General features: G+C 43.0%; 1 protein-coding gene across 2 annotated transcripts in view; it reads left to right on the top strand.

The window, feature by feature from the left end:
• KCNAB1 (potassium voltage-gated channel subfamily A regulatory beta subunit 1) overlaps nucleotides 1-27,085 on the top strand; it is a 450,018-nt gene that overhangs the window by 416,659 nt on the left and 6,274 nt on the right. For both annotated transcript variants that reach the window (XM_055411178.2, XM_055411184.2), the window contains exons 9-13: nucleotides 11,550-11,635; nucleotides 12,334-12,454; nucleotides 13,536-13,630; nucleotides 21,338-21,458; nucleotides 25,597-25,685. In XM_055411178.2, the coding sequence (XP_055267153.1) occupies nucleotides 11,550-11,635; nucleotides 12,334-12,454; nucleotides 13,536-13,630; nucleotides 21,338-21,458; nucleotides 25,597-25,685 (512 nt within the window). The remainder of the gene's footprint in view (nucleotides 1-11,549; nucleotides 11,636-12,333; nucleotides 12,455-13,535; nucleotides 13,631-21,337; nucleotides 21,459-25,596; nucleotides 25,686-27,085) is intronic.

Here is a 27,085-nt window from a genome sequence, read left to right as displayed (position 1 = left end):
TTTTAATTTCATGGCTGCAGTCACCATTTGCAGTGATTTTGGAGCCCCCCAAAATAAAGTCTGCCATTGTTTCCACCGTTTTTCCATCTATTTGCCTGAAGTGATGGGACTGGATGCCATGATCTTAGTTTTCTGAATGTTGAGCTTTAAGCCAACTTTTTCACTCTTCTCTTTCACTTTCATCAAGGGGCTCTTTACTTCTTTTCTTTCTGCCATAAGGGTGGTGTCATCTGCATATCTGAGGTTATTGATATTTCTCCCAGAAATCTTGATTCCAGCTTGTGCTTCATCCAACCCAGCATTTCTCATGATGTACTCTGCATATAAGTTAAATAAGCAGTGTGACAGTATACAGCCTTGACGTATACCTTTTCTTATTTGGAACCAGTCTGCTGTTCCATGTCTAGTTCTAACTGTTGTTTCCTGACCTACAGATTTTTCAAGAAGCAGGTCAGGTGGTCTGGTATTCCCATCTCTTGAAGAATTTTCCATAGTTTGTGGTGATCTACATAGTCAAAAGCTTTTGCATAGCCAACAAAGCAGAAGTAGATGTTTTTCTGAATTTCTCCTGCTTTTTCTATGATCCTGCGGATGTTGACAATTTGATCTCTGGTTCCTCTGCCTTTTCTAAATTCTGCTTGAACATCTGGAAGTTCACGGTTCATGTACTGTTGAAGCCTGGCTTGGAGGATTTTGAATATTACTTTGCAGTTGTGTGAGATGAGTGCATTTATGCAGTAGTTTGAACGTTCTTTGACATTGCCCTTCTTTGGGATTGGAATGAAAACTGACTCTTTCCAGTCCTGTGGCCACTGCTGAGTTTTCCAGATTTGCTGGCATATTGAGTGCAGCACTTTCACAGCATCATCTTTTACGATTTGAAATAGCTCAACTGGAATTCCATCACTTCCACTTGTTTTGTTCATAGTGATGTTTCCTAAGGCCCACTTGACTTTGCATTCCAGGATGTCTGGCTCTAGGTGAGTGATCACACGATCGTGATTATCTGGGTCATGAAGATACTTTTTGTATAGTTCTTCTGTGTATTCTTGCCACCTCTTCTTAATATCTTTTGCTTCAGATAGGTTCATACCATTTCTGTCCTTTATTGTGCCCATTTTTGCATAAAATGTCCCCTTTGTATCTCTAATTTTCCTGAGGAGATCTCTAGTCTTTTCCATTCTATTGTTTTCCTCTATTTCTTTGCATTGATCGCTGAGGAAGTCTTTCTTATCTTTCCTTGCTGATCTTTAGAATTCTGCATTCAAATGGGTATATCTTTCCTTTGCTCATTTGCCTTTAGCTTTTCTTCTTTTCTCAGCTACAGTGGAGGCCTCCTCAGACAACCATTTTGCTTTTTTGCAATTCTTTTTCTTGGGGATGGTCTTAATCACTGCTTCCTATACAGTGTCACAAACTTCCATCCATAGTTCTTCAGGCACTCTGTCTATCAGATCTAATCCCTTGAATCTTTTGTCATTTCTACTGTATAATAGTAAGGGATTTGATTTAGGTCATACCTGAATGGTCTAGTGGTTTCCCCTACTTTCTTCAGTTTAAGTCTGAATTTGGCAGTAAGGAGTTCATGATCTGAGACACAGTCAGCTCCCTGTCTTGTTTTTGCTGACTGTATAGATCTCTGCTCATTTCCACGGCAAACTGTTCAATATCACAATAATCCAACTCTGCCCCAACCAGTAATGCTGAAGAAGCTGAAGTTGAATGGCTCCATGAAGACCTACAAGACCTTCTAGAAGTAACACCCAAAAAAGATGTCGTTTTCATCATAGGGGACTGAATGCAAAAGTAGGAAGTCAAGAGATACCTGGAATAACAGGCAAATTTGGCCTTGGTGCACAAAATGAAGTAGGGAAAAGGCTAACCAAGTTTTGCCAAGAGAACACACTGGTCATAGCAAACGCCCTCTTCCAAAAACACAAGAGAAGACTCTACACATGAACATCACCAGATGGTCAATGCCAAAATCAGATTGATTATCTTCTTTGCAGCCAAATATGGTGAAGCTCTATATAGTCAAGTCATTCATACACATCATAAATTATAGTCATCAATGTATTAAATGCAAAGGGATGAACAGACCCACACACAAGGCATCACGCATTCACACACATACAAGGCAGTCAATTAAGTGAATGCCCTGTTATTTTTTTTGTCCCCAGCTTACCTTCTCCCACAATGTACTATGCACAGAGCCTTGCAGGATAACTAATCACAGAACTTCAAAGCTAAAAGTGGCCTTATATACTACCTTCTGAGAACCTGCCCATGCAATTACCTTTCTGAGTCTCAGATTCGTCATCAATAAAATAAAGATGAAAATATTAGGAGATCAATCCTGGGTGTTCATTGGAAGGACTGATGCTAAAGCTGAAACTGCGTACTTTGGCCACCTCATGAGACGAGTTGACTCACTGGAAAAGACTCTGATGCTGGGAAAGGTTGGGGGTGGGAGGAGAAGGGGATGACAGAGAATGAGATGGCTGGATGGCATCACCGACTCTGTGGACCTGAGTTTGAGTGAACTCTGGGAGTTGGTGATGGACAGGGAGGCCTGGCGTGCTGTGATTCATGGGGTCGCGGAGAGTAGGACATGACTGAGCGGCTGAACTGAACTGAACTGAAACAGTTATTATAAGGACATAAGTTAATATAAGTTATTATATGCTCAGTTAATATCAGTCTGGTCATTTGTGTTGAAGAAACTGAGATTTAGCAAGGTTGGAGAATATGTCCAACTTCGTGACAGTAATGAGACAAAAAGATCTTCACGATGAAGATAATCACGTGATCACTCACCTGGAGCCAGACATCTTGGAATGTGAGTCAAGTGGGCCTTAGAGAGCATCACGACGAACAAAGTTAGTGGAGGTGATGGAATTCCAACTGAGCTCTTTCAAATCCTGAAAGATGATGCTGTGAAAGTGCTTCACTCAATATGCCAGCAAATTTGGAAAACTCAGCAATGGCCACAGGACTGGAAAAGGTCAGTCTTCATTCCAATCCCAAAGAAAGGCAATGCCAAAGAATGCTCAAACTACCGCACAATTGCACTCATTTCACACGCTAGTAAAGTCATGCTCAAAATTCTCCAAGCTAGGCTTTAGCAATATGTGAATCGTGAACTTTCAGATGTTCAAGCAGGTTTTAGAAAAGGCAGAGGCACCAGAGATCAAATTGCCAACATCCGCTGGATCATGGAGAAAGCAAGAGAGTTCTAGAAAAACATCTATTTCTGCTTCATTGACTATGCCAAGGCCTTTGACTGTGGATCACAATAAACTGTGGAACATTCTGAAAGAGATGGGAATACCAGACCACCTGACCTGCCTCTTGAGAAACCTGTATGCAGGTCAGGAAGCAACAGTTAGAACTGTACATGGAACAACAGACTGGTTCCAAATAGGAAAGGGAGTACGTCAAGGTTGTATATTGTCACCCTGCTTATTTAATTTATATGCAGAGTACATCATGAGGAACGCTGGGCTGGAAGAAGCACAAGCTGGAATCAAGATTGCCGGGAGAAATATCAATAACCTCAGATATGCAGATGACACCACCCTTATGGCAGAAAGTGAAGAGGAACTCAAAGGCCTCTTGATGAAAGTGAAAGAGGAGAGTGAAAAGGTTGGCTTGAAGCTCAACGTTCAGAAAACGAAGATCATGGCATCTGGTCCCATCACTTCTTGGGAAATAGATGGGGAAACAGTGGAAACCGTGTCAGACTTTATTTTTCTGGGCTCCAAAATCACTGCGGATGCTGATTGCAGCCATGAAATTAAAAGGCGCTTGCTCCTTGGAAGGAAAGTTATGACCAGCCTAGATAGCATATTAAAGAGCAGGGACATTACCTTGCCAACCAAGGTCCATCTAGTCAAGGCTATGGTTTTTCCTGTGGTCATGTATGGATGTGAGAGTTGGACTGTGAGGAAGGCTGATCGCCAAAGAATTGATGCTTTTGAACTGTGGTGTTGGAGAAGACTCTTGAGAGTCCCTTGGACTGCAAGGAGATCCAACCAGTCCATAAAGGAGATCAATCCTGGGTGTTCATTGGAAGGACTTATGCTAAAGCTGAAGCTCCAATACTTTGGCCACCTCATGCGACGAGTTGACTCACTGGAAAAGACTCTGATGCTGGGAGCGATTGGGGGTAGGAGGAGACAGGGAAGACAGAGAATGAGATGGCTGGATGGCATCACCGACTCGATGGACATGAGTTTGAGTGAACTCCGGGAGTTGGTGATGGACAGGGAGGCCTGGCGTGCTGTGGTTCATGGGGTTGCAAAGAGTCGGACACAACTGAGCGACTGAACTGAACTGAACTGAACTGAATGAGACAAAACCCAGAACCCAGAGTCTCCTGTGTGCTCTGGGAGGCAGATGGAGCCAGGTCTGTCCTCAGACAGTAGGCAAACCTTTAAGGCTAAACATGGCATCACTCCATTTATGGATACAGGTTTCCATTCCAGTGATAAAAGGTGGTCCTCTATCTGTTGATGCTCAGCTGAGCACTGGGAGAGGTTTCTCCATAGCCAAGATGGTAAATGACTGACAGAGTTCCAGGAGAAAACCTCTAAGTCACAGAGCATGAATATAAACCACCACCACAAGCTTTTGAAGTTAAATAAGTAAATAACTGAAGTTAGATAAACAACAAACAAACAGCTGGTCTGGAGTAAAAATTCTCCTCTGATGAAACCAAGTCCCTACATTCTACCAGTACCCCAGCCTCCACTGCAGTCCACTCCCCTTGAAAGAGATCAACCATTTTTGGCCTCTAAAAATGGCAATTGTGTTTGGTTAAACCTAATATTTGTGAATTAACCTATAGCATGTTAGTGTTTGAAAGTGGTGCTTTGCTTATTTAGGGACTCTTCTTTCTTTTCTATTTTTTAAATCATGAAAGGATGATAACACATTTACAGGCGACTTGGAAATAATGTTCTATGTTACAATTATTATTTTGTGTATTTACTGTCAGCATTTTGTAAGCATAACTGAAATATTTATAATTATAACATTTGAGCTTTCAATTATGCCTTAAAACAACAAACTCCTAGCCTGTTTCCTCATCTAGAGTAAGAAGAAACTTCCCTGAATTATCTCTAAGGTTTCTATTGTTTTTATCATTATGTGTCTGTATGGCCAGATTTAGTACATTTTATTTGATCAAAAAACTGATTTGTGCCTATTTGTATCTTTAGTCCCTATGGTTTATTGTTTATGCAGTATAACAACTTGCATACAACTTTCAAAGTTCTAGGGAAAATTTCACATGAAAAAGGCTTAACGTGAACAGCTATTTTCTGCATGCTTTAGTTACTCAGTCATGGGGGCCAATTAAAAAAGTAAACATATTTATCAGCAAATTTCTTTCACTCAAAATAAGTAGTTTCACTTAGTCCTTTCACATAAAATATGTATCTTTAAACAGAGATGACCTACATTACTGAATGAAGAATAACAACTTAAAAAAATAAAATAAAATGTTAAAATCTGAGCTTATTTGAGAAGAAACATCCTGCTTCCTTGTTACTCAGTTTGTGTTATTCTTTTAGAGTCACCAGTTGGTCTATGTAATCTCGTGTCAAGCTTTGAAAGAATTCCACAGGATCAATACATCCTCACTTCACAGACGAGAATGGGATATTCAGGGAAACAAACTCGACCTGTAGCTTTCATAGTCTGTTCTGTGCCAAGGATCCAGGAAATAAGAGAGAGCTGTCTGTGAACTGTGGGCTAAATAATAATGATGGTTTCAACATGGAAAGCTGGAGAAGGCAATGGCAACCCACTTCAACACTCTTGCCTGGAAAATCCCATGGACAGAGGAGCCTGGTAGGCTGCAGTCCATGGGGTCGCTAAGAGTCGGACACGATTGAGCAACTTCACTTTCAGTTTTCACTTTCATGCATTGGAGAAGGAAATGGCAACCCACTCCAGTGTTCTTGCCTGGAGAATCCCAGGGACGGGGGAGCCTGGTGGGCTGCCATCTGTGGGGTCGCACAGAGTTGGACACGACTCAAGCGACTTAGCAGCAGCAGCACGGAAAGCAGTGCATAGGAAAGATTTAACCAAGTTTTCCCATAGTTTAGAAGTGTTTCTCAAACACTGAGATTTGAGAGCTAATGAAAATAATACACTGGAAAAGACTGATGCTGGGAAAGGTTAGCGGCGGGAGGAGAAGGGGACGACAGAGAATGAGATGGCTGGATGGCATCACCGACTCTGTGGACATGAGTTTCAGTGAACTCCAGGAGTTGGTGATGGACAGGGAGGCCTGGTGTGCTGTGATTCATGGGGTCGCGGAGAGTCGGACACGACTGAGCGACTGAACTGAACTGAACTGAACTGAAAATAATACAAAGGCCTGGGCTTCTGTGTTTTCTTCAAATTATTCAGGTTTGATTCTAATTCATACTACAATGTATACAAGGTTATGTACATGCATGCATGTCACCTGCGAGGATCGTGGGGATGGTACAAATCAGCGATTTAACCTTTGTGTGTGTGCTAAGTTGCTTCAGTTGTGTCTGATTCTTTGCGACCCTGAGGACTGTAGCCCACCAGGCTCCTCTGTCCATGGGATTTTCAGGCAAGAATACTAGTAATGGGTTGCCATTTCTTAATCTTTAGTTTGCACTAGAATTGTCTATGAGTGGCTTTAAACACAGACTGCTGGGCCCCACCCAAGCCCAAAATTTGAAGTTCAGTGCACCTGGGGTGCTTCCCTGGTGACTCAGACTGTAAAGAATCTGCCCGCAATGCGGGAGACCTGGGTTCAATCCCTGAGTTGGGAAGATCTCCTGGAGGAGGACATGGCAACCCACTCCAGTATTCTTGCCTGGAGAATCCCCATGGACAGAGGAGCCTGGTGGACTACAGTCCACGGGGTCGCAAAGAGTCTGACACGACTGAGCGACTAAGCACACGGCACAGCACAGCATCTGGGGTGAGGCCCTAGGACCTGCATTTCTCACAGTTTTCCAGGGGCTGCTGCTAGTGGTCCAGGGGCCACACTTTAGGACTAGCAGTGTAGACAAGCACAGCGACCCTAAACCCAGGCTGCACATGCAATCATCTGGGATGAGTTTTTAAAATCTTGATGCCTGGCTTCCCCCCCAGAGATTCTGATATAATAGACCTTCTGTGGAGCCCGGATAGTGTCGTTTTCCGAGCTTCCCAGGTCCTTTCGCGTGCAGTCAGGGTTGAGAACCACACGTGCTGAGGCTTCCTGGAAAAGCGGGGAGTCTGGGCAGCGGGAGCCACATTCAGTCCCGAACTGCCAGATTGAATCAGTTTGTTTGTCTGCTTGTCCTTTTCCAGAGGCGGGTGGAAGCAATGCTCTATGAGCTTCCTAACGTCATTTTCCCCACTCAGAATTGATGCTCTGACTGGGATGCTCTAAAAATGCATTTCCGTGGTAGTCAAGTAAAAGCTTTTAGACACCCGTTGATTTTTTCTTAACAATGCTGCCCTCTAGTGTCCTTTAGTAGAATCGTGTTAAAAACCCACCTCAGCTATCAGTACAATGACTTTCTGTCAGAGAGCTAAATAACTTGGGGGATTTTCTCTGACTTTAAAAAAAAAATTGAACAAATTTAATATGCATTAAACTAAATTTTACTTTGTGGCCACATGGATCTCCATCTGCTGGCTCTCCATTCTCTGCATTCCTCCCTGCATTCTGCAGCAGCCTCCTCCTCCCAGAGCCCTCTCTGCCTTCCACCAGCCCTTCCCTGCAGAGTCAGCAGCCAGACTCATCAGGGAGCAAAGACATCGCCCTCAACTGAAGTGCCTGGGGCATGGGGGCATCTTGCATAGGCTCTTCCACACTCAGAACTGTTCCTTCTCGCCTTTTCCTCACTTTGTACCTCGTTTTCACTTGATTTATTGACTGTGCTATGCTGTGCTGTGCTTAGTTGCTCAGTCGTGTCCAGCTCTTTGCAACCCCATGGCCTGTAGCCTGCCAGGCTCCTCCTTCCATGAGATTCTCCAGGCAAGAATACTGGAGTGGGTTGCCATGCCCTCCCCTTCAGAGGCTCCTCCTGATCCAGAGATCAAACCCATGTCTCTTACATTTCCTGCATTGACAGGCAGGTTCTTTACCACCAGCACCACCATTCATCAAACAGGGTCTCCCCTGTCTTCCTATGATGACTTCTCCAAACCTCCCAGGGTCGCGCCATCTTGTTTGAAGCGTCCTTCCCACTGCAGGAGTTTTGTCCTCCATCTCACTCTGTCCAGTCTCTCCTCTCCATTCTCCCCAATCTCCTAGCCCACATCCTCAGTTAAATCCTCTATCTAGATTACTCTCAATGGTATATAGGCTTTCTCTTGCATCTTTCAGTTTTAAAATAAAAATCTCCTTCATCCTAGATACCCATGTCAGCTGCTGCCCTCTTTCTCTGGCCATTCATTTCCTAACTTGAGTCCACCCAGGCTGTCTCTAATACTTTCCCTTCCTCATGCCCAGTCAGCTCCAGCCTGACCTTGGTCCAAACACACCAAGGACACTGACAACACTCTTTTCAGGGTCTTCATTGACCTCCCTTGTTCTGTGCCTTTCTGATTCAAATGCTTCCATGTTCCAATCTTCGGGCACAGGTTCTCCTGCAAGCCCTCTCCATTCTTCATTCCAAATGTCCCCCCTCTGGCTTCCTTCCTACTCGTCTGGCTGCCAATGACCCAGAACCCCACAGTGTACTCTTCCCAGCTCCTGCTCTGGCTCTTCGAAACTGTTGTTTTCTCTGGGCAGACTTCCCTTACATAGTCTCATTCACTCATGGATTTAAATACAGTTAATAGACTGTTGATGAGCAAATAGCTCACCGCCAGCCCAGGTTGCTCACATATCATTATCCAGTTATCTCTACTCGACACCACTCCTCTGTCTCTCACAGGCATCTCTGTTTTTGGCATGTCCTAGATGGCTGGATGGCATCACCAACTCGATGGACATGAGTTTGGGGGAACTCCGGGAGTGGGTGATGGACAGGGAGGCCTGGCGTGCTGCGATTCATGGGGTCGTGGAGAGTCGGACACGACTGAGCAACTGAACTGAACTGAACTGAAGGAGGACCCTGACTCTTCCTCCCAAACCTGCTCCTCCCTCAGGCTTCCTTGATCCCTCCCTTGCCACATACAGTCCTTGGGGATTCCATCCACAAAACAGATGTTGATCCGTTCATGTCTGTCTTTGCTACCACCTCCCAATCTTCCAGGAATGCCACAGTAAACCTCCTAATGATTCTGCTTCCTCCAGCCCACATCTCACAACATGGTCAGACAGTGTTCTGAAACATATGCTGCATCAGCATTTCCTTACTTAGAAATATTAGTGACTTCCCATCAAGCCCTGAATAACAGACACGGTTTGCCCTCTGCCAGCTTCCTCTTGTAGCCCTGCCTTCCTTCCTGACTCAGCTTCCTCCACCATGGCTTGTGAGGTTCACCAAGCTCTGTCCGGCCCCAGGGCCTTGACACATGCTGCCTAGAATGCTCTTCCCTTGTTCTTCGCCTGACTGGCCCCTTTTTAGTGTGTATGCCTAAACATTACTTCTTCTTTGACCAACTATATACGTCTTCCTTCTCATTCCTGATCTCAGCCCCCTATTTGCTTTCTTCATAACACATTACATTTTGTGGTTACCTACTTGTTTACATCTCCATCTTCCCCACTCAACTCTAAACTCCCTGAGTCCAGGAGCTGTGTATCTGTCTTACTCACAGATGAACCCAGTGCCTGGCAAATACAAAGCTGTTAGTACATTACATGAAATAAGGGGATGAAGGAATGGGAAGCGTCACAACCTCCACTCCACCCTACCTGCTGTTGTCAAGACCTCGGTGACTCCCACATGGCCAAGCCCCTGGACCACGTCCTGTGCTCATCTCACTTGATTATGGAATAGAGACAGGGGAGCATCTTGGGTTCATTTATTCCCTGTTGACCTCGTCAGTGTTTACCAATATGTTTGATTCGCCACAGTATCTCCAGCACCCACTACAGCAGACTCCTCATAAATCCTGTTGGTTGAATGAATATCTCAGCTCTGAATGAAACAGGATGTGAAAGGAAAGGGGACTAGTACAACAATGGACAGTTCCAAAGAGGGAATACTCAGGGGCAGATATTTAAGGAATGGCTCTGAATTTCCAGAAATGTTAGCACACGTATTCATTTCCATTTAAAGACAAGAAAAACGTTTCATGTAACTTTTTGTGCCTCGTTTGCTTTGTAAAGGAAGAACTATCTTCATAGATTTGGTTGTTAGTAATAAACTGATATTTAGGAGTCTTTCTCCAAGAAGGAAAAATATTTTCTTTACATGCCAAATTCTGCCTCTGTTGGGTAGACGCTGGTGAGTAAAAGCATTCCCATCTTCCAAACAAAGACCAAGGGCAATTTAAAATGCTTTCCGTAAGTCAAACAAGCAAGGAAGCTAAGACCCTAACCCTCACTGTCTCATTCCAAATCCTGTCCCTGATCAATTAAGACAGTGCTTGCTGGTGAGAAATAAAATAACATCTCTTCAGTTAAAGTTTGAGACAAGGATTTGATTCTGCTGAAGGACAGGTAACCTACCAGGTATTATTAGTAGGGTAAGAAAAGCCCATGACCTGCAACCCCTTGAAAATGTGAAATGATCTGGCATCCTGGGTGTTTGGCTGACCTGGTTTGTAGAAGAAACCCAACCATGTCTGTGACTTTTCACTCAATTGAACTTGAGGCTCTCCATGCTCTCTGGTTCTGTATCATATTGGCTGGTTCCAAGAGGATTAGCTCAACTCCATCCCTCTGGGAAGAGATTCATTTTCCTGTTTAGGAAATGTGATGTCAAGCTGAAAGAGGCTGATGAGCAAACAGGGTGGAGCCACATGGAGGTCCTGGTGAAATCCATGACATGGGTGTCTTAGAATGATGTTTGGTCCAAAGTGGTCAAGGACAGGGTGTGCCAGTGTGGACTGGGAGCCGTTGGGGCTTCAGCTGTTTGTTCAGCATTTAATATGTTTATCTTTCTGCTAAACACATTGTTGTTGAGTCATCTCTATTAAACAACAACCCTGTGTGAGGCTTAGTTCTGTAAATCCAACATACAAAGGCAGGACTTCTATCCTCAATGACCTTCCATTCTACAAAGTCAAAACAAATGGTTTCTCTTACTTCTCACTTTAGTGAGCAAGGTACCCAGGTTCTGAAAGAGGTGACTCATGTGTTCTTTTATCCAGCCAGGAAACCTAAAGCAATAAAAGTAAAGGAAGAACTTAACGTGGTCACTGTTTTTTTAATATCATTTCATATTGTTGCTGCAAACTGAAAATGGAAAGTTAGTTTACCCAAAAGCACCATCCACCTCCAAACCATCAATATTTTACGTTAGACTATTACATTATCACCAGTGTCAAAGTAATTATACTAATCCAACAAATAATTGCATTAAACATCTAAGCTTTGGGCAGGAAAAGAAAAAAAAAGACTATATAACTTTGAAAAATATATGTAATGCTATCTCTTTGGCTTTCCATAGAAATTGTTCGTGCCATGACACATGTGATAAACCAAGGAATGGCCATGTACTGGGGAACTTCTCGCTGGAGTGCCATGGAGATCATGGTAATTCCATTTCCATTTTTTTTTTCATTTCCATTTTTAAATGACCATTGTGTACCTATTTTTATTTGTCAGATATCATGTATAAGTTGTAAGACCTTTTGCAAACTTTCTTCACAATCACAATGGCACTAGAATTCTATGATCAATTTCATCATTGTAGAGATGGATATGGGGGCGGGAGGTGGATCTTATCAGCTCAGAATACAACATGGAGGGTGCAGGTCTCTAATGGGAATCATGTTTTAGCATGTTATTTGGTGGTAGTTTGGTAGTAAGAGAGTAAGTTTCTCAGCTAATGAGACATATGACACAATATGCCAGGGTTTTTTTTTTTTACATATTAAATAATGGTACTGTTCATAATATGCTAATTACAGATCATTTTTATATTATATATTGGTTAAGTTTTGTTTCTTTAGGAACCTAGAAATAGTCAAACTATGTTTTCTTTGTAATAGTTCATAATTCACACTTTGACTAATTTTCCCTGGACTTTACTCATTCCAAAACCTCCCCCCAAAAATAATGGATTTCCTGAATTGGTATTTCTTAGTGAAATTGATGGTCATCACTTTGCTTCTTATTTGACAATTTAGATTTTTCTTGGTTTGTATTGATTTCACTAAAATGAATTTTTTTCATGCATACAGACATTTCTCACCAGAAATAAATTCAGTTGCAATTTTATTTCACCTTAGGAAGCCTACTCTGTAGCAAGACAATTCAACATGATCCCACCAGTTTGTGAACAAGCTGAATACCACCTTTTCCAGAGAGAGAAAGTAGAGGTTCAGCTACCAGAGCTCTACCATAAAATAGGTAATCTTCACAATCAAATTGACTCATTATCTTTAATAAGAGGATCAGGGATCCAGAAAAAAAAAAGGTGTGACTGAAATGCTTTCCTAAACGTTCCTAATTAACATAGGGATTGTCAGCACTATGCATTCCAGAAACTAGAAGAAATCAAAAGGACCTGTATGCAATCTCTGGAGTATCACTCATGAAAGCCAAGCAGAGCTGGCAGACAAGCTGTTCTTAGTAGGTGTTCAAAAAAATGCATGTAGAATGAAAGGAAGAAATAATGAATAAACCTGTTTTTCATTGGGTAGTTGTTCTAGCCAAGAATGCATCTCTGAGTGGGTTTCCCCAAAATTGTGGATTTATACACCTGTATCTCCTACTCTGCCTGGAACTGAGTCAGAAGGGGAATTCAAGAATGGCAGACAAGCCAGGGACACATGCTTGTATAGGTACACATGATGCCAAAGGGAGGGAAATATATACATACAACATGTACACAGAATTTTGGATATCAGAAAACTTACGCCACATTTTCAGGCATATTTATCAAAACAGGTTCCAGAGATAACTTTTTGATAAGAAATGGGGGTTTACCTGGGTGGGGAAAATGCTGGGTAAGAAAAAAAGGATGAGAAAAGTTCGACAACAGTAACAGTGGTGGTTACGGCTGTCACTGTGTGTTCATTGTGTGTTCCCTGTGCTCCAGGCACTCTGCTCCTCCTTCGACCAGGCTCTATGGAGGCACTGAGGGAACAAGCGAAGCACGGAATTTTTGTGCAAGCAGAAGTGCTTATCTCTGAGTGTAAAAAGAAATGTAAATTTGGAGCATCAGAAAACTATGGATAAGCCACATTTTTAGGCTGGATTATATGCCCTGCTCCCCATCACCAACAGTGCACAGTTGATGGGTTTATATTAATAAAAATGAAGCACACAGTTTGTAAATACCTAAACTTTAATGGAATGATTTATGCTGATATTAACTCATATATCTGGCCAGCTTTTCCCCATAACTAACCAGGTCCTTTCTGAATACCCACTCACTTTTGATCCCAGTTTGCAGAAGTAACTTTTTAAGGTTTTTTTTCTTCTATAGGAGTTGGAGCAATGACATGGTCTCCACTGGCTTGTGGCATCATCTCAGGAAAATATGGAAACGGGGTGCCTGAAAGTTCTAGGGCTTCGCTAAAGGTATTTTTCTCCACCTCTAGGAAAGAGTCTGGGCCTGGGAACGAGGGAGAAAAGGAAACTGAACAGAAGAGCCCAGCAGCAGCCTGGGGCTTTCTGGCTCAGGCCGAGTGTGGTCTCAGCCTGGCAGGCGTCCCCTGGCAGTCCCCCAGCCCTCTGGAGGTCCCTGCTTCTGGTCAGGCATCAGTGTAGAAAGCTCCCCTCCTCTGTGGACTGGGAAAGATGCCCAGTGACCTGGTTGGATTCGTAGGACTCAATTTCCTACACTTACTTATTTTTATATTAAAGAAGGCATTTCATTCCACCCTTGACACAGAGGGAAATGTAAAATCCATCTTCTGTATAAGAGGATCTAATTTTACTTTTCTTAACAAAATTTAAGCCATAGAGGTTTAATCCATATGGGGCAAACGGGTTGTACTTGAGTAGGTTTGAGGTCGGTTGACACTTCTTAATATGTGAAGGTGGGGGTTAAGGAGGGAAGGTTTGGGACAGATACAGAGCCAAGCATCCGTCACTGAGGCTCAGGGCTGGCGTTTGCAGAAATCAATTCCGGCTGCTGAGTCTTGCCGCTTAAATTCTTCTCTGAAGAGTAAAGATATTCAAGATCACTGACATAAAATTAACCTCCATTCAGAACATCTTGATGATTAATTTATTGGAGAGTACTCCAAACATCTCTCCTTGTTAATAACAACATGTCTGTTTTTAAAAACTTGAGAGAATGTGTAATAACATTAGACTCACAAATTACTCTGTAATGTCAAGGGAGAGAGAATATTGGCATTTTTAAAATTCACACTTGCCAAACGCCCCCAAAAGGAAGCAGAAGTCTGACACAGCCTCTTGCTTCCATCAGCACAAAGTCAGCACAAGGACAACTCAAGCTAAGCCTGAACAGCCAGCCCTTTAATCAGTGTGGCTGGAACCACTGTGTGCTTCCCCAATCAGGACCTTCTCCAGGCTCTCGGTCTATCACTTTTCTTTCTGCTCTAACAGTTGACCTATTAGTGTGCTTGTTCTCTAAGATAATATATATATTTCCTAAAACATGGTGACATGGTCCTGCTTCTAGTTTTGTATTATTACACTAATTATCCTAGAATATTAAATATGGTCTTGTGTCTCAAAAAGTCAAAGGTTTTGAATAAGTTAGCAAAGAAAAAGGGATAAAAGGAGGATGGCAAGAAAAGCATTGAAAATTGTGATTTTAGCTGAACATCTACTGCGTGCCAAGCACTGGGATAAGTGTGTGTTTTTATCTCCTTTTATACTCACAAAGATAAATGGATACAGATGGCTTTTATTCAGCTGTAGCTAAGGATGTAAGTTTTCTTACATTCTTTCAGAGACTTTCTGAAAAACTCAAAGTGCTTCCATATACGTGGGGTGTTTGTTCTTAGACTATCCTTATAAGAGGGTAAACTGTTTCCAGATGCAGAAACTGAGAACAAAGATATTAGATTAACAATCCAAGGGCATAAACTCATAATAAAGTTAGTAGTAGAACCCAGGTCTCCTGGCTCTCAGTTCCTCTCTCCCTAAAGGCATTTTTGTTTCCCTTCAAATTAATGTTTTTAAATGAGGAAGAAGTAGCAGCGCTGTATTTGGAGTATATGATTGACTGATCTCCATCACTGTTTGAGGAAAGCTTACAAATAGCTGAAAAACTGCTTAAAATGCACTAACTAAAAGCAAGGGGGAGAAGATGCAGAATATTTGAAGGTAGCTAAGCCCAAAAGCAACTCAAAAAATATTTATTGTTGTTGACTTTTCAGCATTTATTGAAGCATCCTTAACAATAAGCATTAAAGAGTCTCCAAAGGTAAAAGGAAACCAGTCACAAAGCACACTTCTTAATTCATCAGCCTAAGTGCTTTCTTGACTAATATATGCACACTTAGAAAAGCCACTTGAGTAACTAAAGCAAAAATTAATGCCACTAATAATAATGTTTTATATGTGTGTGTGTGTGTGTGTGTGTATATATATATAAGAGTGAGCGAGAATTCTAATAGTAAAAACATTTAAAAAAAAAAAAATGAAGAACTAGGCAAATAGATAAATAAGATGGCAACTTTCACCTTCCCCAAAAATAGAATGGTTGGTATTTCACACTGGCTATTTTAAGTTACACCAATAAAATAAAGATGCTAATATTTTATTTCTGTTGTAAACATTGAACTGTTAGGATAAATAAACTGAGTATTAAAAAAAATACCTATCTTTTAGAAAGTAATACTACCCATGTGGCTTTCTGGGAGGCTGCAGGTGGCCCACTGCTATTACAAAGACTTCTAAATCAGTTGTTACCGGCATTGACTTCACTGCTGAGCTAAACACCACTACTTCTTCGTGTCTATTAGACACGTCCACATGGCTATCCTATGGGCATCTGACATGCCCGATGGAATCTATCCACACTCCCCAAAACCTGCCCAGAATCCTCAGTTAACAGTGCCTCCACCCGTCCCTTGGTCATCCCAGTCTGAAGCCAAGGTATTATCTCAGTCTGCCTCTTCTCCTCCCTGAGTCTTATCCAGCAGGACACCAACTCCTCCAGTCCACATCCTGACCTCAGTGGTCCCTCCCTCGCACCGCCCTTGTTTAGATCATCATCATTTTTTTCCTGGTTTGCCACAATAACCTCCCATCTAGACTCTCTGATTCACCCCTCTTTTTCAACCAGCCACCAATTATCTACTATCCATATTAATTATGTGACCAAATATCTTTCTAAAAGATTAATCTGACTATATCATAACCCTGCCCTAAATCCTTAATGACTTCCCAATATTGATTATATGACAAAACCTAAAAACCCACAGAAAAGTGTTCAAGGAAATACTCTTGGGGTCTTAATTGAGCCCATTTTTCCATTCTTGTCTCTCCCCAAATCATATTAGTTCATTTTTTCTCCCAAATGCACTATACTTGTTTTTGCCTCCCGGAAATGCCCTTCTTTTTATCTGGCTGTGGAAAGCCATCTCTAAAGACAAGGCTTGGTTGTCTTCACTCTGTGGAGTCTGTCCTTCCTTTGCAAAACTTCAGTTACTGGTACCCTCCTCTAACATCCCACAAATACTTCTTACAGAGTCTGAGAATCCTCTGACTGCAGCAACAAAATGCAGTTCAACTTAATTTAATCAAAGAAGGGAGCACACAGACAGACACTCCCTGGGAAAGGTGGATGGGATGGCCTCGGGGTGACTATCCATAAATTCGCCCATTGTCAGGACTCTGACTCCTCTGTTTCTCTCCACACGTGTCATTTTCTGCTGCTACAAATGAGTCTTCTCCATGAGCCCAGGAACAAGAACGCGAGTGACTGCCAGGCTTACATCCTTAAAGGCATATAACCTGAGAGAAAAGAGAATTCTCTCTCACAGCTTCAGTACAGAGGAGACTGGCCAAGCTTGGGTCATGTGCCAACCTAGTAGGCCAATGACAGGGGCCCAAAGGACGAGGTGCTGTGCCTAGCTCCTGTCTTGCTCTGATGGTGGGGTATTTCCCATAAAGAAGCAGTACAAACCTAGCTTCTGAGGAAATCACTGAGGGAGCACCCCAACTACAAAACACTTCTCAAGTTAGCAGACAATGATTCATGAATACCTTTAGGACAGAAACTGAAACTTACTCACATAACTCACCACAGAGCCTGACACATGATGGGTACTTAACAATCGTTTCTTGAGTGAATACAATAAGCCATAACCAAGGATCAACAATGTCTGATCAAGAGACCAGGTGAAGTGAAGTGAAAGTCGCTCAGTCATGTCCGACTCTTTGCAACCGCATGGACTGTATAGTCCATGTAATTAATTCTCCAGGCCAGAATACTGGAGTGGGTAGCCTTTCCCTTCTCCAGTGGACCTTCCCAACCCAGGAATGGAACTGGGGTCTCCTGCATTGCAGGCGGATTCTTTACCAACTGAACTATTAGAGACCAGGTGAGCAGCTTTTAAATAAAAAGTTTAGATATAAATGAAAAGTGCAATACGATTTATGGACAGTTCTTCCTTATTATTAGGAAAATACATTATTGAAAAAAACAGAAAAGGGAAAGAGGAAACATGCAAACAAAGGTGGAGCAAAGGAATGGGGAGAGGGACAGTCCAAGAACTCCAGGTGTTCACATTAAGAATCTAAGGATATTTTCACATTATGGTACAATTTCAGAAGGAAAAATTTTAGCGCCAGCATTTTACCTGAGATTTTCACCTCAATAATGAAGACTTTGCTGCTCTTTTGAGCCAAAGACTTCAACTGTTTAGCTAGAAATAGTCAATGATCTTGAATGCTGAATTAGGCCCAGAAATGAAATGTGACTGATTCTGTCCATGACTTTACAGTTGCTGCCCAAGTTCCAGGCTGGGATTAACTGACAGCCAACCGAAGTGTTTGGGCGTATCGCACAGACTATTCCCATCCTGTTACGGTTACCTGTAAAATGGCAGTCACAGAGATAATGGCCACAGCATTAGAAGACGGCAAAGAAACAGGCTTTAGGAAATTTTAAGGAATTTTGTGACTTATGTATAAAAGTAATAGCTCAGTAATCTATTGAGAAGAAAGCTCATTCAGCTGTTCCTTTGGCAAATATTTACTGAGTGTCTAGTCGGTGCTGAGCCCTGTGCGAGGACTGAGGAGCCAGATGAATGGGACACTCTCAACCCTAAGGAGTAACTCAGGGATTTGCTGCAGACAGACACGAGAAGGGGTGAATTATGAAACTATGTGGCATCCACAAGCACTGTGGGTACACATAGGGCTGCCAGTCGAGTCATACTGCATTAAGGAGGAAGTGTCTGCGTTCAATCTGAAAAACTGAAGACAACTATCTTTACTGTGTGGAATCCTGGTTTCTCAGATCCTTTCCTCATCGCCATATTGGCTGAGCCCCTCCTCTGTGCCAACCCCTGCGTCAAGCCTGGAGGTGCTGACACGAACAAGAAGCCATCCCTGCCTTCCACTTAGAACAATCAGCATGTAATCGAATCACTGGAGGAACAGGACTAAGCAATATAATCAGAGTGGAAGATGAAATTTCATCTTTTGATTCATGGACTACTGCCTGAAGTCCACAAACTGGGTTTATTATTGCATACAACCACACCTATCGTCAATCTTCTTACCAAAAACACTGGTTCACCTCCATATTTCATTGAAATTTTAGTTAAGCTTCATCTCCTCCTTATGCAAACATTTTCCCATTTGTAAAACCGTTAACCATTTCCTTTGGCATGAGGAAAGCAGTGTAAATACTATGCATCTACTTTTACAAAACCCTAACCTGCTTATATTCCCCAGTGATTAGAGCAAAATTTATGTTGAGGGTAGAGAGAAAAGTACTCAATAAATGAATGTTTGGTATTTGTTATTTTTAGAAATCTTCCTCTCAGAGCTTCCATGGTGGCTCAGTGGTAAAGAATCTGCCCGCCATTGCAGGAGACACAGGTTCGATCCCTGGTCCAGGAAGATCCCACATGCCTCATGGCAACTAAGCCCATGGGCCATAACTACTGAACCTGTGCTCTAGAGCCCAGGAGCTGAAATGACTGAGTCCACATGCCACATCTACTGAAGTCCCACATCCTAGAGCCTATGCTCCACTATAAGAGAAGCCATCACAATGAGAAGCCTGCGCACAGCAACGAAGACCCGGCACAGCCAAAAATAAAAAAAATAAATTTAAAAAAGAAATCTTCCTCTCATTATGGAGTGTGTATGTAATGCAAACATTACATTCACACATGCACACACACTCAACACACATATCCAACTTGTAACTCAATCCTAAGAATAAAAATGTGTTGCAGATAAGATTTCAAAAACTGGAATTTCATAAGATTGATAAGTCAGTCAATTATTCTTTATGTGTGTGGTATATATTGAAACCTGAGGAACTCTTCTAGTAGTAAAAAGCAATAGCTCAAGAGGCTTTTGGCAATTGGTTTTCAAACTTTTTTTTTTTTTCATTTGAATAACAGACATATTGGTCCCTTGAAAGATGTTATGAGATTTAAATGAGGATGGGTGATATTTTTCCCCTTGAGGACAGTAGAAATAAGTTCAGGGACTTCCTGATGTACCCAGCACGCTGCCGGGGAAGTGTTGATCACTCTTAACCATCCACCTCATCACTGCTGGCACCAGCCATCTTCTCCAGAGAGATGCCTGTGCTTCATCCTGGAAGAAGCTGAGGTCTCTGGAACTGAGACTGGGGAAACTCTTGTCCATTTTGCTAAGTAAAATTCACATAAGGAGCCAGACCATAAGCCCCTGAGATCTAGGAGGAGAACAAAACTGGGTCTGCTTATTCTTTCTTCTTTTCGTATCTGCAAAATCATTCCAGAAATCATAACAAACAATGTGGTTGCCTTTTTCTTTGGAAATACTGTCTTGTAATGAAAAAAATACTTTAAAGCCAGCAGCCTACTGAAATCACATGGGTGGAGATTTGGTGATGACTGCCCAGCTTTCTGCTGCCTTTGAGACGGAAAAGGTCTGCGGTGGCAACTATGTCACAACACACACAATGGAGGAAGTCCACTTTGCCACACGGGATGGTTCTTATTATTGTCACTAAACAGACTAACATTCTTACAAATATTCTTTTCCTTTGGGTGTTGCTGTACAGTGCTAGTTTTGTACATAAGAGTCTTTTGCTCCTTGTTTCATAGTAAAAGCAGAACCTTCTGGAAAATAGGGCATTGAGAAGTTCTAAAAGATTTCTTTCCTTATATTTAGGAAATTTAGGCACACTTTATAGGCTACCTCAGAGTCAGCCTCGTCTTATAGGTTTTAAAGATTAGTTTCCCATTTACCTTTATAAGTATCCTTGCCTTTTTAAGTTTCAAACATACAAAAAATGTAATACACATTTGGGAAAGTCTTTATCCACTTTAAAAATGCACTGGTACCTATCAGTTATACCATTCATATCTGCTTCTAGAAAGGAGTGGAGAAAGCTAACGATAAAATGGCATTAAAAAAATACAGGAGAGGCTAGGAGTAAATTGAAGGCAAGAGGGAGAAAGACAGCTACAGCAAGAATGTAACATAATGACTTCCTTTGAGCAGAAAGCTTGGCACCCAATTTTCTGCACAAAAAAAGAAACATAATAGACCTTGAGTGAATGAGTGAGTGAAAGTCGCTCAGTCGTGTCCGACTCCTTGCGACCCCATAGACTGTACAGTCCATGGAATTCTCCAGGCCAGAATACTGGGGTGGGTAGCCTTTCCGTTCTCCAAGGGATCTTCCCAACCCAGGGACTGAACCCAGGTCTCCCACATTGCAGGCGGATTCTTTACCAGCTGAGCTATCAGGGAAGCCCTTGGTGAAATGTAAATACCTTCCCCCCACCCACCCCCCTATATTCTAAGGGCTATCACAATAGGAACCATCTTTTCCAGATGGGATATAATTGATTATATGTCAAGATTCTAACAACTTTTGTACATGTCGATGGATTTGAATGGTGAGCTTTAGACAAAATCAATCTGTCTTGAACCAATAAATAAGGAGCAAGACCACTGGGAACACTTCTTTGCATGAAGACATAGGCATCCTTGTTTCCATCAAACAGAAAGGTCAGCGCCAAGAAGACTCAGGAATTCACCACAAGGCTCTTATATTTAATAGAGTTAACAGTCTTTGCATCATCCCCTTATCAGACATTAACACTGTAACGTTCTTCTTATCTCTAGTGCTACCAGTGGTTGAAGGAAAGAATTGTGAGTGAAGAAGGGAGAAAACAGCAAAACAAGCTGAAAGATCTTTCCCCGATCGCGGAGCGTCTGGGATGCACGCTACCTCAGCTGGCCGTGGGTGAGAGTCACCGGGGAGGGAGGCCCTGCAGGGTCACGAAGAATGAAAGCATCCTCTGTTATTGATTCACATCTCTCACATGATAAAATACCTAGTGTGGGGGCAGACAATCTCTGAAGCAGACACTCCCGGTTAATTCTATTGAAAATGAGGTTTTGTAGAGTTCCTCAAAGTGTTCCACGGGCTGCAACAGCTTTCTCACTTCCTCTCCTTTCCCTTATAAGACAGTTTAAACAAGAACGCGTCAGTGAAAACACACATCCTCACAGTGTCAAGGGTGAGCATCCTTGAACTATGTGGTGACATCCACTGCTTCTGGCTCAGTTTTCCTTCCCTGTTGAAGCTAAGGCAGGGTTGGTGAGAGGCTGAGGAGCAGGGCTGTGACTGAGGCCAAGCCATTGGCTCACGGAAAGCCTATCTTACGGGAGCAGCGTCTCAAAACTTCTGAGGGCCATGAAAATGATTCTTCTGACACTGGAGTCAATGAAAGGTCACAGTCACTGGTGACAATTGAAAACCACATTGTATCAGAACAGTCCCAGAGAAATACAATGTGCATCATTTGTTTAACTTTTAAATTTCCAGGAGCCATGGTAAAAAAGTAAAAGAGAAACAGATGAAATTAACTTTTAAATGGACCACATTTAATCCAATATGGCCAAAATATTGTCATTTTAACGTGTAATAAATATAAAATATATATAATATTTCACACACTCTCCTGCAAAATCCAGAGTGCATTTTGTACCTATAGCACATGTCGATTCAGGCTAAACACATTTCCGGTGTTCAATAGCCACAGGTGGTGAGATACTGGGGATTAAACAGAAAAGCTAGATTTTCAGTTCACTTGCTGAAGAGCATCTGCCAGGCTCTGTGATAAGCTCTTTATGCTCATCATCTTGTCTCCATAATTGTCAGAACAATCCCACAAAGTATACACTGGTTCTAGACCTAGTCCTGCATCACAGACATTAATGGAGTTTCCCTACTGTTACCACCGCTTTACAAATGAAGAAGAGGCTGAAAAGAATTCATGTGGTAGCTGTGAGAAGAGAAAAAAATGGGTATAGATTCTAGAAAAAATTCCCAAGGAGTAAGAAATAGCAGGAATTGGGATAAATCAGATACAGTGAACCAATGAGATAAAAAGCTCAAGGTAAGTTTTGTGCAAATATAATAACAGAATATTTGTTAAATGCTTGACACTTAGCAGGCAGGAAGATTGTAGTTGGCAGTAAATAGTCACAGAAAGATGGAAATGGAAGGAGGCTTTAGGGGGGCAATACCATTTACCTAAGTATGTGTATGACTATTGCTTTAACCTTCTCTTCTAAAAAACAAATATTTAATGTGATTAGTTAGCATCCCTAGAGCTTTAATGAATGCAGTAAAAGGTATTAGCTATTGACCATCAGCAAGTTATTTAACTTGCTATCAGTTTTATCATCTGCAAAATGGGTATAATAGTATATATCTTGCAAATGTGTTGAGTAAAAGGAAATTATGTATGTAAAGCAGAGTAGGCTCAGTAAGTAACTGGCAAAGATAAGAATGAAAATGATGATGGTTTTGCAAAGAATCAGACACCCTGTGCTGAAACTCTGTCCACTCGTAGCTATCATATATGGTCAGAGGTATAGGCACAAAGAAAAACACCTGCTCTTAAACCATGGCCATAAATATGGTTGTTAGGTGGTAACACGAAAGTGAGTATTGAATATAGCTCTGAAAGAGACAGAAGAACACTGTCTTTATGAAGAGAAAATCTTTACAACATTTAGACTTTCACTAAATGTCAGATGTACATGACTCTTTACAGAGTCCGAGTTTAAGTTAAAACATACTTTTTTTTTTCCTTTTCCTCCCTCTGTGTCCCCAGGTGTCTTTCTTGCCTGTTTTTTTTTTTTTCTTTTCTTTTCTTTGTAAACAAGTAGTTTTGTTTTTAACCACAGAACTCTCAAACTGAGAGGGAAATTATTTCCAGGCATATTACTTTTGATCTAGTAGAAGTGTGGGGGGAGGGGAGATCTTCTGGCAGAAAACAAGCTACTTGAGCCCAACTGTGGGCTGGTTCCCACGTCTCACATCTGCACAGGAGCCAGCATGCACACGTTGTTCACAAAGAGGCACTCTGGATGCACCTGTAGGTGATACCTGATTCGATGCTGATTATCCAGAATCATGTATGTTACCCCTGGTGTTGGCCAGCCCTGCCCAGTGAGTTCTCCTACGCCCGGCCACCCACGGGGGAATCAGCTGTTGCTGACATCAAGTAGTTTATGGGCGATAATTTTCCCAGTGCCCTGCTTTGCCCTCAGAACTTCCACAAGTGCCAAAAAGTTCTAAGTGCAAAGCAGGAAATAAAGCAGCCAAAAAAAAAAGCCTGGGATCACTTGGCTTGTTGCCTTCATTGGGCATTATTTTGCCCATGTGGAAGGATTTAGTGATTGCCTTAAAAGGTCTGAGCATGGTCACAACTTAACAGCATCAGTTGGCAGCAGAGCCTGAGCAAATGGGGGGAGGAGAGGTCTTAAGGGATGCCCATCAATTATTCACGCCCCCATTTACTCAACCAACATCTAATAAGCACCTACTGTGTGCAGGTGCTGGGCTGAGTGCTGAGCATCTAACTGCAAATAACACACATCTCACACTCTGGAGGACAAGTCAAGAAATTAATGGATAATTTTAATACAGTGTGATGATCAGTCATGTCTGACTCTCTGTGACCCCATGGACTGTGTAGCCCACCAGTCTCCTCTGTCCATGGAATTCTCCAGGCAAGAATACTGGAGTGGGTTGCCATTCCCTTCTCCAGGGGATCTTCCCAACCCAGGGATCGAACCCGTGTCTCCTGCATTGCAGGCATATTCTTTACCATTTGAGCTACCTGGGATGCCCAATTGAGAAGGGCATGGTGGAGGTGGGAGGAGGGAAGTAACATCTAGGAGTGCCAAACCCAGCCTGGGACTCAGGGAAGGACTTTGGGAGAAGGCTGTGCCCATGAGGAATTCCAAATGATGAGTAGATATTAACGAGGCAAAGGCACATTCCAGACCAAGGGGACTGCTTGAGCCAAGGGCTGGAGGAGGAGAAACAGAGCATGATATTTGGGGATGGAGAGGATTCACAAATAGTGCTGCTGACACACATATGTCAAGGCAGGGAGTGAGGAGACAGAAAGTTAGACCAGGGGTCGAACCCATGTCCCCGGTGTGCAGGCAGATTCTTAACCAATGGACCACCAGGCAAGTCCAGAGGCTTATTTTAGAATGAGGGAAATTTGATTATGTTTTCTTGATAAAGAGGAGGAGAACAGCAAGAAATCAAAAATCCAGGAGAATAAGAGAGGAAGGGACTAGTGAATCTAATCAAGTCCAAGAAAAGGCAAAAGGAGTGGGATCAGCACAGAGTTTGGCTTTGAACAGACATGACCCCATAGCCTCTGAAACTGGAGTGTGTGTGTGTGTCTGTGTGTGTGTGTGTACTTGGGTCTGTAGACGAGTGGGGAATTAAGGTATAGCTTACCTGAGGGATTCAAGTTTCTGCACTAAGTAGGAGGCCAGGTCATCTGCTGAAGGCGACAGGGCCAAGACTGAATAGGGGTTTAAGGGTAGAGGCTGCTACAGGTAAAGGTGGAGTGAGGGGTTAGAGGGTTAGCAAGAGAGATGATCTCCGTGAATCGCATGTCAGGAAAAGAGGGAGTCCAGACAGGGCTAACAGGTCAGTGGAAACAAAGGATCCAGATCAGATACCCAGAGTCTACAAGGACTCCACATAACAGATGAGGGGAAAGTAACAGCATGAATGAGATGGAAAGACAGATGGAAACAGGAATCCGGACGTCCATCCATGAGCTGTGTCAGGTGTCTTCAGGAACAAGGCTGTGTTCCTGGACTGGATGCCCCACTTGTGGGGCAGGGGAGGCCTAAGGCCACAGTTCACGTGCACGGATTCTACCAAGTCCTCCACACGACAGGGGGCGCTGCTGAGGCTCTTAATCCCGGAGAGCACCTCCATCCTCCCACAAAGTTAACACGTTTTGGTTGAGACAGAGGAAGCTGCAAATGGTGTTTGCAAACTCATCAACAGTCAGAAGTGCTTTGCCTTCCTGACCCGGTGCTCTCTCTTCCAGCGTGGTGCCTGAGAAACGAGGGTGTGAGTTCCGTTCTCCTGGGATCATCCACTCCTGAGCAGCTCATTGAAAACCTCGGTGCCATTCAGGCAAGTATTGCAGCCCCTGCCACCCAACTCCAGGGAGCCTCTGGTGCCTTTGAGGGTGCCCCAGGCATCCTGGCTACCCCCGCCCCCCCACCTCTGTCCTTCATCGCCTCATAGCTGAGTTGCATGACAGCCCTGATACAGGCAAGCGGGGAGAGGAGAAATGGGGACAAAGGAAAAGAAGTCACAGAACTCTCACAGTATGTGGATCCAGGGATGTCCTCTTCTTGTTAACAGTCAGTCTCCTCCAGGCTTATTTCTTGGGACGGTTTGTGTCTCTGGACAGTGTGTTCTAAGACGCAAGCAGTGTTACACTTGGCAACTGGGTTCCCAGGTCTAAGCATGCAAGCCTTCCCTATAACTGACTTGAAATGGAGCGGCCATAGGACAATATGAATAATCATGTATTCACTTTTTTTCCCCTACAAATATTTATTGTCAATCTGCAGTATGCCAAGCCCCTCCTTTCTGCTTTCTGAGTATCCTATATTTCTCTCTCCATCACAGCACTTCTGTAGTATAATTGCCTGTCTCCCCTGAGGTCAGAGACCTGTCTTTCTTGCTTCTCCATTGATTTTCCAGTTCCTAGGACTCCATGGCACTTAGTCAACTCCACTCAAGAAATGCCTATTGAATGAATCAATGTGTGCCACACTGAAGACAAATAGGCTCAGAATTCAAGGGTCACCTCTCCCTAATAGCAGTTTCAGGAGCATCCACCCCCACTTCTTCCCCTGCAGGGATTGCCAGGCCTGGATGATGCCTGGAATACCCACGAAGCCTATAAGGGCAGCAGGAGGGGAAGAGAGAGATGTTCTGGAAGTCCTGGAGAGGGGTGGGGTTGGTGGCTGTGGTGACCATCCCATCCCTAATGGCCACATTTCAGTCCTGAGACTGCCTCATGCTCAGCCCAGCCAGGGGCCGCAGGAGCGAGCCCACCCACAACTCTTGCCACAGCTGTCACCTGCCCTAACAGCTAGGGTAGTGTGTTTGTTCATTGGGTTAACAGAACTATCTTAACAGCTTCTCCTCTGTCCATCTTTCCCTGAAACCAGCACTTAGCCCTGTTACCTCTCTCAGAAGGAAGTAGATGGAGATGGGGACAAACTAAACTTAAAATGTTTTAAAATTATTTTGAAAAACAGCCCTGAATATGCTGGAGATAAAGGTGCAGACCTCCTACCCACCAGCCCCTTTCTTAGGGCTGTGCAGCTGGGTAAACACCTCTGCCTCTCTAGTTCTGAGAAATCTCCAGCCCCACAACCCTTCCTGGATTGTGGGGTTCCCCGTCTCTGCCTGGGGAATGCTCCTCTTATGAAAGTCACCCCTATCTTATTTTCCCTTATGCTTTGGGAACAGATAAAGGCTACACAATGAGGAGGAAACAGAGGAACAGTCTATAT

The sequence above is a fragment of the Moschus berezovskii genome, chromosome 1, assembly GCF_049115385.1.
Source record: "Moschus berezovskii isolate FMDL1 chromosome 1, NW_MosBer_1.0, whole genome shotgun sequence".
Lineage (NCBI taxonomy): Eukaryota > Metazoa > Chordata > Mammalia > Artiodactyla > Moschidae > Moschus > Moschus berezovskii.
This window is presented reverse-complemented; position numbering and strand designations above follow the sequence as displayed.